Source organism: Salvelinus alpinus, chromosome 37 (genome assembly GCF_045679555.1).
Source record: "Salvelinus alpinus chromosome 37, SLU_Salpinus.1, whole genome shotgun sequence".
Lineage (NCBI taxonomy): Eukaryota > Metazoa > Chordata > Actinopteri > Salmoniformes > Salmonidae > Salvelinus > Salvelinus alpinus.
The window spans coordinates 14,528,311-14,545,539 of NC_092122.1; the positions used below are offsets into that span (position 1 = coordinate 14,528,311).

Below are 17,229 nucleotides of genomic sequence, written 5' to 3' on the forward strand. Positions count from 1 at the left end.
AAACAATGTTTGATGAAGGCATTGTCCCAGCCATATCCGCAGCAACAGGAAGAATTAAGTCCTCCACAATAGTATGGGGTTTGCCTGTCCTAGCCACTCAGTAGCTCACCATATAAGACGCTTCTAGCCCCTTAATGGTATCTGTTGCTTTTATACATGTCTTACTACTCGAAAGTAGTCTTTATTCTCGCTCCATAAACTAATTTGGCTTATTTTGTTTCTAAATGTCTACGCAAGAGTGAAGGTTTCCTGCGAGAGAGTAACGGTTAATGTGATTGGATGTTAATTATTCTACCAGTATTTGACATTGTGTTATTTCGCTGAACACTAGATGGTTTAATTGTATTTTTGGCAGTGAAACGAGGCTACTCAGGCGAGAGAGAAAAAAACTCCCAAATGGAAAATAAAAATGTACTGTTTGATTATTTTTTAAGAAGTGAATCACATTTTTATTTGGCATTGCGCTACCCCAGCTTGGGAATGCCTGGGCTAGTATACACAGTTATATGTAGCCCATCATTTTTTACCATATTAGTTTTTATTGACAATTCTTTACAAAAAAAGATGCATAGAAACAGCACATTGTGTTCACTGGTATGGTTATGGCTTGCAGAACGATGTCATTGCTTTGTGGTGATGTTTACATTCTAGAACATTGGGCTTCCATGTAATGTTCCTAAAATTCATGGATATTATGACAAATCAAATTGATAATATTGAAATAATTTGGGACACAAACAAAACATGCAGATAGGAGCATCAAATGAGAGAACAACATGGAGAGGAAAATTATAATTATGGATTAAGCCAGCCTGCAATGTTTTGACTGTGGTCTGACGACAGATCTAAGTGTCCCTCTGCCAGTTGACCAAGGTTATATAATGGCTAATAATTACTTCCAAAAATAAGTCGGGACAAGGGCATACCATGTAAGTACAGGGACTCATTTGTGGATATTCAAACAAATATATAAAAAACAGTTCTGTAATACAATAAAAGTATGAAGTATAAAGTAAATGCTCCTATGTTGAAATCTCAATTCATGCACTACATTTCGACAACTTAAATAAATACACATGTACACTTGGGAATGCAGAGAGAGATCGTAAATTGCTGAAATGACAACAACGTAAGTCTAAGGGCATAAGTGGTCTCACAGGTTGAAGAAGAGAGCCAGTCACATCGCTTCATTAGGTTTTCATGGCGACGCCAGCAGTGGCCAATGATGTTTATAAAACCTGGATTGCTGATGCTATGTAATGGCCATATTGGTACTCCTCAGAAGGAGCACTCCTCCATAGGAATGAATTGAATTCTACAGCATTTCAATGAAATGTTTAAAGTACAAAATTACATGTATTTAGGTATTTATTCTATTGGGTGTCTAATAGAATATACTTGTCAAAAATAAAATGTAGACAATGCATTTCTATAACTTCCCCCCAAAAAATTACAATGGAGGAGTAACAAAATGGCTGTGTGGTGGCTGCAAAACAGCGCCCCGTCAGTCATCTAAAGTTAATACATATAATTGGGGGGGACTCTCCCTCACACGTTGGAGTCGTCATCGGTAACACTGGCCTCGGGGGAGCGAGAGGAGACCTCGCTGAAGAACTCATCCTCCTTCAGCATGCTCTGAAACATGCAGGAGAAAACACACTGAAGTCACACAGGAAAACGAGGAGATCAATAACAGTGCCAGAAGAGTACCATGGTTGTTTTGCTAGAGCACAGCTTGCTGAGAGGTTCGTCAAGTGATTTGATGTGTGATCATGTAAGAATTTTTTTTGGGGGGGGTATTTTACCTCCTTTTTCACACCTGTCTCATCGCTGCAACTCCCCAATGGGCGGCGAAGTTTGAGTCATGTGTCCTCCGAAACATGACCCACCAAACCGCACTTCTTAACACCCACCCGCTTAACCCGGAAGCCAGCCACACCAATGTGTCGGAGGAAACGCTGTTCAACTGACGACCGGGATCAGCCTGCAGGCACCCGGCCCGCCACATGGAGTCGCTAGAGCGCAATGAGCCAAGTAAACCCCCCCCTCCCCGGCCAAACTCTCCCCTAACCTAGACGACGCTGGGCCAAATTGTGAGCCGCCCTATGGAACTCCCGGTCACAGCCCGGTTGTGATACAACCCGGGATCGAACCCAGGTCTGTAGTGACACCTCTAGCACTGCAATGCAGTGCCTTAGACCGCTGCGCCATTCGGGAGGCCTCATGTGAGCATTTTAATGACTTCTTACCGTCAGGTTGTCGATTTCCTCAGAAAATGCTCCTATCTGCCTCACAGCCCCTTCCGAGTCGTCCATCTAGGAATACAGACAATGTTCAAGAGAACTTCACATGGAATATGAAAAGTAAACAAGCAATCCTCATGGTACCACATTCCACCCTCATCTGTTCATTGGAGTGCTCTAACCTCACCTAAAGCATGATCATTAATTCTTATTAAATAGTTAGCGCCTCAGTGGAAGGTGCTACAAAAAGCCACACTAAAACACCCATAATAGTACCTATATCCATATATGTAACATTCCCTGAAGTAGAAGGGGTTAATGGCAGTCCCTTACCTGCTCCAACTGGTATAGGTCGTCCTCGTAGCTCCTCAGGCCCCCCTGGAAGCTGCTGTTCTTGGGCATCTCCACGTCCATGGGGCACACGTACTCCTCGCTGTCCTCCTGGCGCTTCTTACGCAGGGTCCCGAAGCCCCCGAACGACAGCCTTCTGGGCTGGAGAAGAGAGGGTGATAGGAGAGTCAGTCAAATGGGGACAAACGGCGGTATGCCGATAGAGTTAATAGCCGTCTGTCCTCGTCTCCTTTTCTGACAGGACACAAACCTATCCAGTCCATTCACACATAAGTGGTCATGAGGCCAACTTAGAGTAGTGGGACACAGCCAAGGTCACTGATCAGATCAATAAACCTACACTGATCCCCAAAGCTCTGTATGTCTAACAACAAGCGGATGCCTTACAGACAGCGAGTTGACCCTACCTTGACCTTGGCGGTGGCAGTGAGCAGGGTGTAGTCAGGGTTCTCCAGACACTCCTGTTTGCTGCGCTGGGCAGCGGAGCCGATGAGCAGGTGGAAGTGGGTGGCCAGGTGGCGGCGCAGCAGGGTCTTGTTGGGAGGGATGTTGAGGAGGAGGGCTAGGGACTCCACGTTGAAGCGGGGCTCCAGCACCTGAGACAAGGAGAGATGGAAATGAAGAGTGAGACAGACACTGGCAAAAGGCAGTCAGTGTATGTATACACTGATGAAGGTGTGTGTTCCTGAAATGAGTCAGTGGCAAGCCAATTAAAACGGAGACTTTTCCCCCCTTCTCACCATGACCCCCCCGTGCACACCGCTGCCCCTCAGGTTAGGAGCGTACTCAGCCAGGTCCACTGATCTCAGCCACTCCATCACTCTGTGATTGGTCCACTGGGAGATCTCCGCTGGCGTGATGTTATTCTGGGGAGACATTTTTTTTTTATAAGTTGGTGTTAGTAAAACTGATAAGTGTCTCTTTTCCCTATACGAATAACACCACTGAAATGTAACTGAACTGGTGAAGTGAGAGACCATGTGTATGGTGGATATGAAAGCACAGGGAGAGAAAGAGAGAGAGAGAGAAAAAGAAGAGGGATACTTTATTTATTTAGTAGTGTCTAAACCGTACCTCGTCAGAGGGCCGTCGGCGGAGGCAGTTGGGCTCGTAGAAGTTGAGCCGGAGGACCTGGATGCCTCTCTTGATGCTGAGGTGGTGGAGAACACTGCCCACCTTTAGAGACAGCAGGTCATCCTGAAGGGGACAAACACATACACGTATCTCTGTCAGGAGAATGACTACTTTCATTCAATTGGAAATTAAAGGACACTAGACATACAACAGATCACACAAAAGCAAGGATTTTTCTATTTAATAGACTTTACTCATCCCCTCGACATTGATGCTGATTCATTTTAGCCGCATTAGACCGACTACTGCAATTTAAGACTCACCACAGTCATGTAGTGTAGCATTCTCCCATCGACCCTCCCCTCATCAAACTGGCTCTTATACTGCGGCAGACCAATGTCATCAAGCCATCCTGAGAAACACCAAAACAACTCAATCACAAGTCACAAAACAGAAAGGTTATTCAATTCTTCGTTGCTTCATTGATAACTCTGAGGCGGTGGTCAGTGGTCACTCACTGGTCACCCAGTTGTGGTCCAGTTTGGACTTGCTGACATCCTCCTCTGATCCCAGTGCCTGGAGAGCCAGCTGCAGCTTCTTCCTGTGGAGGGGCTGTTTGATCCCCAACTCCTGTGGCCACAGAAACATGTATGGGTTGTTTAAGACATCTCACATACTGTACAGTTAGGAAGGGAGTGATAAAGATGATAGATGTTTGTCAGGACACAGGTAGCAAAGTGAACATTAAGCAACTATAAGCTTTAACATTGTGGGTTTCATTAAAATGTCTAGCGACACAGAACCTAAAAACAGAATATGTGAAACACCTCCTGGATGCTCCACTGAGCCGTCCTACCTTCTCCAGGTCGTGCTGGGAGGCCTGCAGCAGGGTGTATCCTGAGCGGATCCACTGCTGGGCTTGAGCCACATGCAGCCCCAGGCCCTGCTCCTGCAGCCACGCACACACCTGCTCCTTACTCCACTGTGCAAAGGGAGCGTCCACATCACTGAGGGGAGAGAGAGCGAGCACTCACCTTTAACGTGGAGGGTAAACAGTGCATCATTCATTACCATTTGCTCCTCTCACACCACAAAATCCTAAAACTGTGATACTGTAGACTTAGTTCCAATAAACTTCGGATCCCTTCCTCTACATTTCTAGATACCGATACTAGACTGTGTCTCTCTGTGTGTGTAAAAGGTGAGCTTCACATACTTGGCGCTGTGCTGCAGGTCACGTGACCAGCCCAGTCGGGGGCCGGCCGTGGCTCTGACTCCTCCTCTCCTGAACTCAGTCTCTGTCTCCTCCAGGTCTAGCGAGGTGGAGTGACTTCTCTTCAGCCTAGAGGGGTCAGAACACAACGCGCCTAAATTTCCTGCCATGCTCTGCCCTCGTGTTACAGCAAACCCTCTGCCCTCGTGTTACAGCAAACCCTCTGCCCTCGTGTTACAGCAAACCCTCTGCCCTCGTGTTACAGCAAACCCTCTGCCCTCGTGTTACAGCAAACCCTCTGCCCTCGTGTTACAGCAAACCCTCTGCCCTCGTGTTACAGCAAACCCTCTGCCCTCGTGTTACAGCAAACCCTCTGCCCTCGTGTTACAGTTAATAAAGCAATAGTTTCATTTAAAACCCTGGCTCCATCTTAATTCATCTTTCCCCAATTCCTTGCATACTAACTCACCTCCTAAACTTAGGGAATATATAGAACATTTTGACCCACCTGCCTAAGAACTTCTTAAAGCCTCTGGACTTCTTCTTGGCCTCCGGTGAGGAAGGTAGGGTCTCGCTGCTGTCTCCTCCCTGAGGTTTGTGTGGCGGGGCACCAGCCAAGTCCAAGTGGTCTGTGCCATTACGCTCGGTCTCGGCTGGATTCAAACACACATCTGTTAGATCAACAGCCGACATCTGACAATCCACCCCCACTTAGGAAACTCCAGAGGCCAACACTGTCCAAGGACTACAGCTGTAATGGCCACCACAACCGCTTCTGGACTACATCTGCCACTAAACACCACCACCACTAGGAGTACGCCAAGAACCACTCGAAACACCTCAACTCGATCCGCACATGCAAAGGACTGGTTGGCATGAACTGCTGATGCAAATCCATAGACTTCCAACTGTAAAAGACAAATCTCAGATGCGCATCTTGAAGGACAGCTAGCAGAGTTAAGCCGGCCTCATTGCAGATGGTGTCACGTCATGGATAAGGAACAACTGGATATGATTTAAAAGGGGAAAGAAATCACACTAAAAACCACCCAGCTCACACCAGCGATCAACTCAACTTTTCACTTGCTTGATACAAGTGAAAAATTAAGAGTAGGAAAGATGGAGGTAGGGGCATATGTAGGGATTCTTCACACAACAACTTAACCATTTATCATCTATGACCCAATCAGCCTCAAGAGGGTTCAGAAAAACAGACTGCTGTTTCATTTAGTCTACGATGGGTCTGGTTGTATGGTAGATGGTGATCACATTGTTGCGCTAGTATCCCTGCACACATCCAGCGTTCATCCATACTGCAGGCCTGGCCCGTCTGTGGGGCTCTGCGCTGCAGACTACTGTACCCAACGTAGGCGCACTCGCACTCCGGCTGCGATCTTCACATCATATAGAACCATGGAGAATAGAGAGAGCAAGGACAGAACATACAGTCACTAGTGTGAATACTACCAGACAGACATAAGAAAACACACATTAAGGTATTGAACTGTGAATGTTTTTCTTACATCATGAACAGAGAGTAGTATTTATTCTTCACACCACCCCGTGCAGAGGAACGAGCACCCTTCTCCCTGTGCCCCTCCCACCCCCCCAATGATGAGACTCACCCAGATTTGGGGCACTAGACGTCCTCTTGCCTCCACGCATCTTGAAGAAACCACGTCCAAAGGAGGAGCGGGCCTTCTTGGTCCCAAAGCTTTCATTACTGGTGGGGTTTGATGGGGAGGTGGATGGGGGGCTGGGCTCCTCAGTTGTTGTCTAGAAAAGGGGGGCGGGGTCATTATGAGCACATAAATCTAATAAAATATTTGACATGCCAGTAACAAAGTCAATCTCTTAATAGAACCAGCTCCATAGTTCTACTGTTGTACCACCAGGTGGCAGTAGAGTAACACGGCTGTCAAATACCCATTGCTCAAAACAACCCATTGCTATTATGATTCTATATCATCGAGTCCAGTCAGCTGTCACAGTGGACAGAACATGTCCCCCACAGTGACTCCGCCCTCCATGTGGGGGACATAAGAGATAGAACTATGCCTTCTGTATGACTGGCTCGTTTGGGAGACATGACTGAGACTCTCCCACGTTGAGAGGTCAAAAGGTCAAAGAGGCTCTAGTGTTCTAATTTGGGTGACAAAAATAGGGGGTAGAGAGATCTGATTTAAGACAGTCAGGCTAGAGCAATGGCTCAGTAACCGAAAGGTTGTTGGTTCTAATACCCGAGCAGACAAGGTGAAAAATCTGTCAATGTGCCCTTGCGCAAGGCACGGAACCCTAATTTGCTCCAGAAGCACTGTACTACTGACCCTGTAAAACAACACATTTCACTGCACCTATCGGGTGTATGTGACATCTACTCATTCAAGGCTTTTTCTTTATTTTTACTATTTTCTACATTGTAGAAGAATAGTGAAAACATCAAAACTATGACAAATACACATATGGAATTATGTAGTAACCAAAAAAAGTGTTAAACAAATCAAAATATTTTTTTATATTTGAGATTCTTCAAAGTAGCCACCCTTTGCCTTGATGACAGCCAGTATTTATGCTGCAATAGTTTGTGTGTCGGGCTAGGGTCAGTCTTATATCTGGAGTATTTATCCTGTGTGAATTTAAGTCTCTCTCTCCCCTCCTTGTCCCTCCGGGTTTCTGTACAGCACTTTGTGACATCGGCTGATATAAAAAGGGCTTTATAAATACATGTGATTGATTGATTGACAAGGTAGGGGTGGTATACAGATAGCCATATTTGGCAAAAGACCAAGTCCAAATTATGGCAAGAACAGCTCAAAAAAAGCGAAGAGAAACGACAGTCCATTATTACTTTAAGGCATGAAGGTCAGTCAATTTGCAAAAACCATCAAGCGCTATGAGACTGGCTCTCATGAGGACCGCCACAGGAAAGGAAGACCCAGAGTTACCTCTGCTTCAGAGGATAAGTTCATTAGAGTTACCAGCCTCAGAAATCGCTGCCCAAATAAAAGCGTCGCAGAGTTCAAATAACAGACATCTCAACCTCAACTGTTCAGAGGAGACAGAGTGAAATCGGGCCCTCACGGTCAAATTGCTGCCAAGAAACCACTACTTAAGGACACCAATAAGAAGAAGAGACTTGCTTGGGCCAAGAAACATAAGCAATGGACCTTAGACTGGTGGATATCTGTCCTTTGATGAGTCCAAATTTGAGATTTTTGGATCCAACCGCTGTGTCTTTGTAAGACGCAGGGTAGGTGAACGGATGATCTCCACGTGTGATTCCCACCGTGAAGCATGGAAGAGGTGGTGTGATGGTGCTTTGCTGGTGACACTCAGTGATTTATTTAGAAATCAAGGCACACTTAACCAGCATGGCTACCGCAGCATTCTGCAGCAATACACCATCCCATCTGGTTTGCGCATAGTGGGACTATCATTTGGTTTTCAACAGGATAATGACCCAAAACACACCTCCAGGCCGTTAGGGGCTATTTGACCAAGAAGGAGAGTGATGGAGTGCTGCATCAGATGACCTGGCCTCCACAATCACCCGACCTCAACCGAATTGAGATGGTTTGGGATGAGTTGGACCGCAGAGTGAAGGAAAAGCAGCGAACAAGTGCTCAGCATATGTGGGAACACCTTCAAGACTGTTGGAAAAGCATTCCAGATGAAGCTGGTTGTGAGAATGCCAAGAGTGTGCAAAGCTGTCATCAAGGCAAAGGGTGGCTACTTAGAAGAATCTAAAATATAACATGACTTTTTTGGTTACTACATGATTCCATATGTGTATTTCATAGTTTTGATGTCTTCACTATTATTCTACAATTTAGAAAAAAAATATTTAAAAAAATAAAGAAAAACCCTTGGATGAGTAGGTGTGTCCAAACTTTTGGCTGGTACTGTATATAAACTCCATGATTGCAGCAAGTCAAGGTCTTTCCAGTTAACCCACTATTCACCATCCCCCCAGGAGAGAGGGGACAGTCTTACCTGTTCTGTGTTGCCGTTTACGTGGCCCAAGCTACCTGCTGAATGTGGTGGGACTTCTGGTGGACTGCAAAGAGAAAGGAAAGTTAACCGTCAGTCTAGACCTAGAGATGATGAATATACTGACAAACTAAAACAGTAACCCAATGGGCAAATAGTCCATGGGAGTGCAGTTTGTCCAGGGAAAAGCCAACCTCACCTGTCTGTGTCTGGTTCCTGTATCAGGCTCTCCTGCTCCAGCTCAGAAAACACTGCAATAGATGGAATCTGGGAAGAGAGGGTGAGAGAGGAAGAGAAAGGAAGACAAGAGTCAACGTCACTAAATGAATGTGTCGTCAATGTCGCAAAGCACAGTCGACAGTTTGAAATGGTTAGGTAGTTGCTGTCCAGCTAAACCAATACCCCAAGTCTGTTGGCCCTCACATTCCTAACATTCCGTTTTGGTAAGGAAGTCTAGTCTCGGGTCCATCCTGTGTGTGATACATTGTTATGATAGGGGAGGTTGTTACCTCGTCACAGCTCCTTCCTGTCTCCTCCCCAACCGCCAGTGTGGCCTGGTCTGTATCCATGGCGACCTGAATGGAGGGGGATCTGTCATCCTGGATGTCATCATAATTGTCTTCATTCAGTGTGTCTGGGGGGGAACAGTTATAATTGTAACACAAAATTATCAAGTCCATTATTGTACACTATCAAACATGTGATTGATCTAGTCCGATAAATAGAAATGAATGGACTATTGCAATGATACCGATAAAACAATTCATTACTATTTTCATACTCCTTTGACATAGTTTCACCTTTCATCAAGTCCTGGACCTTCTTGTACCGTGTGATAGACTCCTGAAGCTCCTCGATCCTCCGGTCCTGTGGGTGAAGGATGGTAGATCAGAGTTAGAAAAGCCATTGAGATCCCCATGCGTCAACTACAGCAGCCTTTATGAAACAGTGTAAACAGGAGCTCCAGTACCTTGTCATTGCTAGCTGACATCAGGGACTCCATGGCCCTCTTCATCCTCAGCACATCCACATCTGGAAAACAACAAGCGTGCCCCCACAGGGATCAGAGACAGACACATTGTCTGGTGTCTACTGGTGTCAATCCACACTGGTGGAGTCTATAAAGACATACATGCAAGTCAAGTCCACTTAAGCAACAGGACTTTCAATGGAATAGACTTGAGACAATTACCTTGCAGTATATGGGCCAGGTTCAAGGACAATCAATTCTTAAAGTGAATACATTGCACTCTACATAAACTGCATACCCCTATGGTAAATGGGTGATAAGAGACTCAGCTGTGGGTTGAAAGAGTCAGAGATCATGTCTAAACATGCTTGGTATGAGCCCCGAAGACAGATAAGACAACAGTAAGGTGGAAAATACAAAATCTCCCTTTCTTCCCCTCAATCTTTCTATCTGTGTGAGAGTGAGACAGGATGCTTTGAAAATTGTATTTCAGGGGGAAAGTCCAATGCTCAGGCCATGTCTTGATGGTATCCATCATTACTTAAGGGGACTTAAGGGCAGAAATAAGTGCAGACGAATTAGGAAAAGGAATGTTGGAAAAATGTTGCCGTAAATCTGTCAAGGTGCAAGTTAAGCCTATTGAAATATTATGGCTCCTCGTGTGTATGAGGGTGAAGTGAGGTCCCCCTCCCAACCACATGTCTAGTAACAGTACTCCCACCTTTCTCTCCATTTGTTCTGTCTGGGGTCAGGACTCCCTGTGTAGCCTGGTCTCTTAGCCTCCTCAGCTCCTCCAGCTGCGTCTGAAGAGTCTGCAGTTCCTCCTGAATGGGAGAGGATCATGTTCGGGACCATTCTGCTCTCATTAAACTACAGATACATATCTAGGCCCATATTCATAAAGTGTCTCAGAGTAGAAGGGTAGACTACAAAGCAGGATCAATGAGCTATCTTGCCTAAATATTCACAAATTACATTTTTTAGAGAGATAAGCTTGAAAATGTGCATGGCCTAATTGACTCAACAACCGAAAACACATATCTACGTTTAGCTTTCTTAATGAACCAGAAAATCAATAGTTTTTTCTGGTTGTTTATAAAAGTTAGCTGGCTAATCCATTGAACCTGCGTTGTAGTATACCCCTCTGATCTAGGATCAGATCCCCTGTCCATTCAATTTAATCTAAAAGGCAAAACTCCTACTAGAGAAGCACTCTTCGTACGAGACGCTTTATGAATACAGGCCAAGATCTAGATAAGAACCCAGCTAGACAGAATTTGACCAAACTGAAAGTTAAAACCCAGTCTAATGCCAACTGTGCTGCAGGGCAGTATGGCCCAGAATAAGGTTAGAGTGAGGATACATTCTACCAGAGGACTGGTGTCTTTACCAGAGAACCATACAAACACACTGTAAACATGTCAGTTTCTTTCACATTCCACTGAGAAAGAACAGCTCCATTGGGATGTTAATCCCCAGCAGAAGGTCATCCGTGACCGTTCAGTTCCATCCATTAGTTTTGCTTACTTAGCGAAAGGTTTAAGACATTTTAGCATCAATGTACAGTTAACATAAAATTAAGTGGATTAGGGTAGAAAGTGAAGAAAAACTAGTGTGTTAAGAAATCTGCAACTTATACTTAGCTGGTAGGAGAACTTAGTCAAAGTGGAAGTGTGCTGAAAGTTGGAAAAGCGGATAGGGTCAATGGACAGAGGGAAGGTTGAGAGGCCTATAGGGACAGACAGGGAAGAGCAGAGCACTGTGTGTTAACTTCTGCACCACACCTCCAGTGAACTTCAACCTGCCCATGTTCCATTCCTAGGGCTGCACAGGTAAGCACGTTGCAGGGGAGAAGTTAGCCAGGCGGGAGTGAGAGAGGAGGATAGAGGAGACAAAGGGTATAAACCCTGAAGGAAGGTGGTATTAAGAGTGAATGCAGTGATATATAACCAACACACAAGGGAACGATAGATTCAGTACCTACATGATGTAGAAAAAAAGTGTAGAGTGAGTCAAACTTAATCTGTGGACCATATGTCATGCACAATCTAATGTGAGCGGACTGATCTAAAGCCTTCATATTGCAGACAGATTCTTAGCCATGCTACTCACTTTGGTGGATTTAAGTTTCTTTTCACACTGCAGTCTTTCATTCTCCATATCGGTCACCCTGAACCGCAGGTCGTTGACTTCCTGGTACAACCCCTGGGGAGGTAAAAGACTGCATTACCCACAAGCCCAAGGGGTCAGCTGAGAGTTTTGGAGCAAACGTTGGGGATGTTTTTGTGGAGTGAAAAATCCCCAATGAGGCACCAAAGATTATTTAGAGAGCGAGTGTAACGGATGTGAAATGGCTAGCTAGTTAGCGGGTACGCGCTACTAGCATTTCAATCAGTTACGTCACTTGCTCTGAGACTTAAGTAGGGTTTCCCCTTGCTCTGCAAGGGCCGCGGCTTTTGTGGAGCGATGGGTAACGACGCTTCGTGGGTGTCAGTTGTTGATGTGTGCAGAGGGTCCCTGGTTCGCGCCCGTGTCGGGGCGAGGGGACGTACTAAAGTTATACTGTTACACGAGAAACAGAGAAGCCTACGCCAACATGGAGACAGATCCTTGATTTCGAAAGGAAGCGTCATGGTCAATTACCATTACAACTGCTTTTATGTCATGGATAATACATACTCCTGCACCTTGGAGCAATTACCGTATAGACGGAGCACTCAGGAAATATGCATCGTCATTAAACAAGAATGCGCTACATGATTCACAACGCATACATTTAGACAAGAGTAAAAACCGCAGAGCACCGTGGGTAGGAAAGAAGAAATGGTTCAGACTCAGGGGTGTGTGATTTACAGCCGAACAAAGCCCAACATTAAGCATATATGGAAGATATTACCTTTCCACACACCGCTCCCTAAAGGTTATAGTAGTGTCGGAAAACCCACACTCAGGATCCAATATCCTGATTCCTCCAGCCCAGGCCTGCTCAGTGCTCATGGATTAGGTGTATGGAAACCCTGACTGTCAGACTCCCAGCTTCTCTGGAGGGGAGATTAATTATTTTATGAGAGGAAACGGCTGCTGGAGCAAGGGGGTGTTTTGGCACTCCCTGCCAGCCAGTCCACCTGGGCCAGGATCTGCATGACGGATCAGGGCCCACTCCATCCGACTGAGACGGACCTCTGCATGGTCTCAGTGTGAACTATTAAACGTTTGGGTGACTGCCAAGATTCATATAAACTCACATCCTAATATTATAAGATGTCTGCCCGCCATTGAACGAAACTCCAAATATCTACCAAAGACACGATCTCTCTGTGTGGGGGAGTCTATTGCCATAATGCATCCGTGTACCTCACTATCCCTGCGATCTCTCGCCACAGTGGTCAGCTTCAGTTTCAGACTGGACACCTCGGTCATCAGCTCCAGCTTCTGGGTCTCCAGGGTGGACCTGGTCAAGAACTCCTGCACAGGACACACAGTCATAGATTCAGTCACAGACGAGTAGGAGCGAAGTGTATTAATCAGTGTTCATTCAGAAAGATCATTTGGATCAAAAGGCTGACCAAAACCTTGAGCCCAAGGTTCTGTCTCATAATAAGACAGAACATCCTGCTAGTAACCATAATACACTGCAGCCCTGCTGGGGCCTCACCTGCTGCAGCGTTTCTTCAGTGGCGTCGAGTTTCTCTCTGTGCTCCTCCAGACACATGTCCAGATCCCTGATCTTCTCCCCCTGCACCTCCACCTGGTCTGAGAGAACACTCACCTGGGGACAGTCATCACTCAATAATACGCCACATGTCATCTATGTGTTGTTTTCAGGGTATGGGTTAGTGATCTAAGAGCATGCTCGGTGATGCAGGTCTTTCACTCACACCATGAATAGGTAAAAACTACTGAATTCAACAGCTACCCATCAAATACACTTTAAACAGAGCACCCTTGCTAATGTACGGTTTGCATGTACAATGTATTTGCTAATGTACACATTTTCTAAATATGGGGTGGTATTTCCTATTTGTTAAAGCTGGTCTCTGCTTGTTCATGGCCTCGTGACACACACCTGGAGGACGAGACACTCCTTATCGCTCTCCACCCGTGACAGTCGTTCCTGGTACATCATGGCGGAGCCATGTCCGTTGGTCTGAAATCACAAACAACCAAGGCTACCATCAGACGGCTGATCGCCAAGTGCTTAAAGGCCATAAATATGGTCAGGAATAACCCTTTGCCCTATCACCATACCAGGAAAGACTCCTGACCCTAGGGATAGAGCAGCCTCCAGTCATATGGAAGATGTACCACTCCATCTCAAAGGCCAGCATACAGCATTCAGGTGTCATAGCATCCCTACATTGAAAAACATCACATGATTTTTCCCTGGGGGGGGGAGGCCGGTGACACGTGAAATGCATGTTATTTGAGAGACACGTGAGGGTCGATAGGGTTCTCACATGGAAGTGCTTTGTGTGTGACTAAAGTGGAAATTGAATCAAAAACTAAACTCCTCTTCTCATATTTCACACAGGGAAAGAAAGGGCTTGAGGGAGGAAAACTGAGCCTCACTGTGAATCATCTCCAGGGAAGAGGATGGAAACCATTTCAGACACCGCTCCAGAGACCGTCACTCACAAAGCATGTCATCACACAATAGCCATACAATCAAAGGAATCAAGGTATAAATAACAGGTAAGGGTAAGAAGACACAAAGCAAACCACTGCCCATGCAATCACACAAAAGGAATCTACTCTAAATAAAAGTACTTTGATCTTCATGTGTGGAATACTCGTCAGCAATACATTTTCCATGATTACACTCAAATTCTGAATATCTCAGGCATTAAAGAGATTCTCCAGTACTTCTGTATACTTTTTAGCCAACAGTTCTGAAAGTAGCACTCACGAGCCAAAAGTGTATGTACCACATCATTGCGCTCTCTCTCTGCTGTGTGTGCATCTAACTAGCTGCCACTCAAATGGGCAAGGGATTGAAGCTAATTGTCTAGAACTGGAATTGCTAGGAGGCTGGCCCATGACGGGGAAAATTATGGGAATATAGAGCAGCACTCCTTCCCGAAAAACAGTTGCTTTCAAGAAGGCTCAATCGGCCATGAAATCCCTAAGACAGTAATTCTGCATGTATGAAGTACACATTTAACAGGTTTAACAAATACTTAGTTCCAGAGCATGTCTTTAACAATAGTAAAAATACTGACTAACATTAACAGTGTTTGCATTTGCAACAGAACAGAGGGAGTTACCTACCAGTTGTCCCTGCTGCAGCCACTCCACTAGGCTGTCGGCGGTGGTGTCAGGGACCTGGCAGCGGAGGCCCTCCCTCTCATCCTGGTCCATCATCTCCAACGCCGCCCACAGGTCCTCCAGCAGGTGCAGCGCCCGCAGGCTTCCCAGGAAGGGAGAGGTGGGCGACTGGCAGTCAAACAGCCCATTGGAGTAGCCCATGGCCTTGGAGCCTGTTGGGGCCAAGGTTAGCAGAGGGGTGGTTAGGAACAAATAAGGAAGTCAGAAGCATAGATATACAGTACCAGTCCAAAGTTTGGACACACCTACTCATTCAAGGGGTTTTATTTATATTGTAGGATAATCGTGAAGATATTAAAACTATGAAATTACACATATGGAATCATGTAGTAACCATGAGATTCTTCAAATAGCCACCCTTTGCCTTGACAGCTTTGCACACTCTTGGCATTCTCTCAACCAGCATCATGAGGTAGTCACCTGTAATGCATTTCAATTAACAGGTGTGCCTTGTTAAAAGTTACAGAAATTCCTCAAATTCCTTCGAGCCAATTAGTTGTGTTGTGACAAAGTAGGGTTGGTATACAGAAGACAGCCCTATTTGGTAAAAAACCAAGTCCATATTATGGCGAGAACAGCTCAAATAAGCAAAGATGACAGTCCATCATTAGTTAAAGACATGAAGGTCAGTCAATCCGGAAAATGTCAAAAATGTCGAAAGTTTCTTCAAGTGTAGTTGCAAAAACCATCAAGCGCTATGATGAAACTGGCTCTCATGAGGACCGCCACAGGAAAGGAAGACCCAGAGTTACCTCTGCTGCAGAGGATAAGTTCATTAGAGTTACCAGCCTCAGAAATTGCAGCCCAAATAAATGCTTCAGAGTTCAAGTAACAGACACATCTCAACATCAACTGTTCAGAGGAGACAGTGTGAATCAGGTCTTCATGGTCGAATTGCTGCAAAGAAACCATTACTAAAGGACACCAATAAAAGAGAAATCTTTGGGCCAATAAACACGAGCAATGGTCCTTATACCGGTGGAAATCTGTCCTTTGGTCTGATGAGTCCAAATTTGAGATTCTTGGATCCAAACGCTGTCTTTGTGAGACCAGACTAGGTTAACGGATGATCTCTGCATGTGTGGTTCCCACCATGAAGCATGGAGGTGGTGGTGTGATGGTGCTATGCTGGTGACACCATCTGTGATTTATTTAGAATTCAAGGCACACTTAACCAGCATGGCTCCCACAGCATTCTGCAGCGATACACCATCCCATCTGTTTTGCGCTTAGTGGGACTATAATTTGTTTTTCAACAGGACAATGACCCAACACACCTCCAGACTGTGTAAGGGCTATTTGACCAAGGAGAGTGATGGGGTGCTGCATCAGATGAGCTGGCCTCCACAATCACCCGACCTCAACCGAATTGAGATGGTTTGGGATGAGTTGGACCGCAGAGTTAAGGATAAGCAGCCAACAAGTGCTCAGCATATGTGGGAACTCCTTCAAGACTGTTGGAAAATCATTCCAGATGAAGCTGGTTGTGAGAATGCCAAGAGTGTGCAAAGCTGTTATCAAGGCAAAGGGTGGCTACTTTGAAGAATCTAAAATATAACATGATTTGTTTAACACTTTTTGGTTACTGATTCTATAGGTGTTATTTCATAGTTTTGATGTCTTCTTCTACAATGTAGAAAATAGTAAAAATAAAGAAAAACCCTTGAATGAGTAGGTGTGTCCACACTTCTGACTGGTACATCTTATAGTTTTAGCCCTGTGGTTAGAAGTTTGAGCCTCTCCCATCCTCTCCTAATTCCCTTCAACGAGGAGGATGAAAGGCAGTATCACCAGGTGGGATGTCATAGACCATGTGATGCACTACAGATGTGGATTTCTGAATGTGTCCCTAAAAAAATATATAATAATCACATACCACACATTTTAAAAGCAAAGAAAAACAGATTAGATATCGATTCCAAAAAAATGTTGGATGCAAGAGGCCTGAGCGGAAGCTTATTTGTTGGACTTGGAAAAGCCATGTTTCCAGCGTGTACTATAATCTGCTCGACAGCATCTGTCAACCGGCTCCAAAAGGTCAACCTTCACATAAATGTAGAAGA

At 45.3% G+C, this 17,229-nt stretch overlaps 1 protein-coding gene across 2 annotated transcripts in view; it reads right to left on the reverse strand.

Annotated features, from left to right (window-relative positions):
• Window positions 1-518: 518 nt before the first annotated feature.
• The window catches only part of LOC139566017 (liprin-beta-1-like), a 31,691-nt gene continuing 14,980 nt past the window's right edge, over window positions 519-17,229 (reverse strand). The window contains exons 3-26 of one of the 2 annotated variants that reach the window (XM_071386824.1): window positions 15,110-15,318; window positions 13,908-13,988; window positions 13,497-13,610; window positions 13,196-13,306; window positions 11,954-12,046; window positions 10,563-10,665; window positions 9,842-9,903; window positions 9,672-9,738; window positions 9,381-9,505; window positions 9,071-9,138; window positions 8,875-8,938; window positions 6,507-6,657; window positions 6,243-6,275; window positions 5,390-5,534; window positions 4,885-5,010; window positions 4,525-4,675; window positions 4,187-4,298; window positions 3,992-4,080; window positions 3,669-3,791; window positions 3,335-3,460; window positions 3,002-3,190; window positions 2,577-2,735; window positions 2,250-2,315; window positions 519-1,635 (exon numbers count right to left, since the gene is read on the reverse strand). In XM_071386824.1, coding sequence (XP_071242925.1) covers window positions 1,549-1,635; window positions 2,250-2,315; window positions 2,577-2,735; window positions 3,002-3,190; window positions 3,335-3,460; window positions 3,669-3,791; window positions 3,992-4,080; window positions 4,187-4,298; window positions 4,525-4,675; window positions 4,885-5,010; window positions 5,390-5,534; window positions 6,243-6,275; window positions 6,507-6,657; window positions 8,875-8,938; window positions 9,071-9,138; window positions 9,381-9,505; window positions 9,672-9,738; window positions 9,842-9,903; window positions 10,563-10,665; window positions 11,954-12,046; window positions 13,196-13,306; window positions 13,497-13,610; window positions 13,908-13,988; window positions 15,110-15,318 — 2,654 coding nt within the window. In that variant the 3' untranslated portion in view covers window positions 519-1,548. The remainder of the gene's footprint in view (window positions 1,636-2,249; window positions 2,316-2,576; window positions 2,736-3,001; window positions 3,191-3,334; window positions 3,461-3,668; window positions 3,792-3,991; window positions 4,081-4,186; window positions 4,299-4,524; window positions 4,676-4,884; window positions 5,011-5,389; window positions 5,535-6,242; window positions 6,276-6,506; window positions 6,658-8,874; window positions 8,939-9,070; window positions 9,139-9,380; window positions 9,506-9,671; window positions 9,739-9,841; window positions 9,904-10,562; window positions 10,666-11,953; window positions 12,047-13,195; window positions 13,307-13,496; window positions 13,611-13,907; window positions 13,989-15,109; window positions 15,319-17,229) is intronic. The other variant, XM_071386826.1, reaches the window with a different exon arrangement.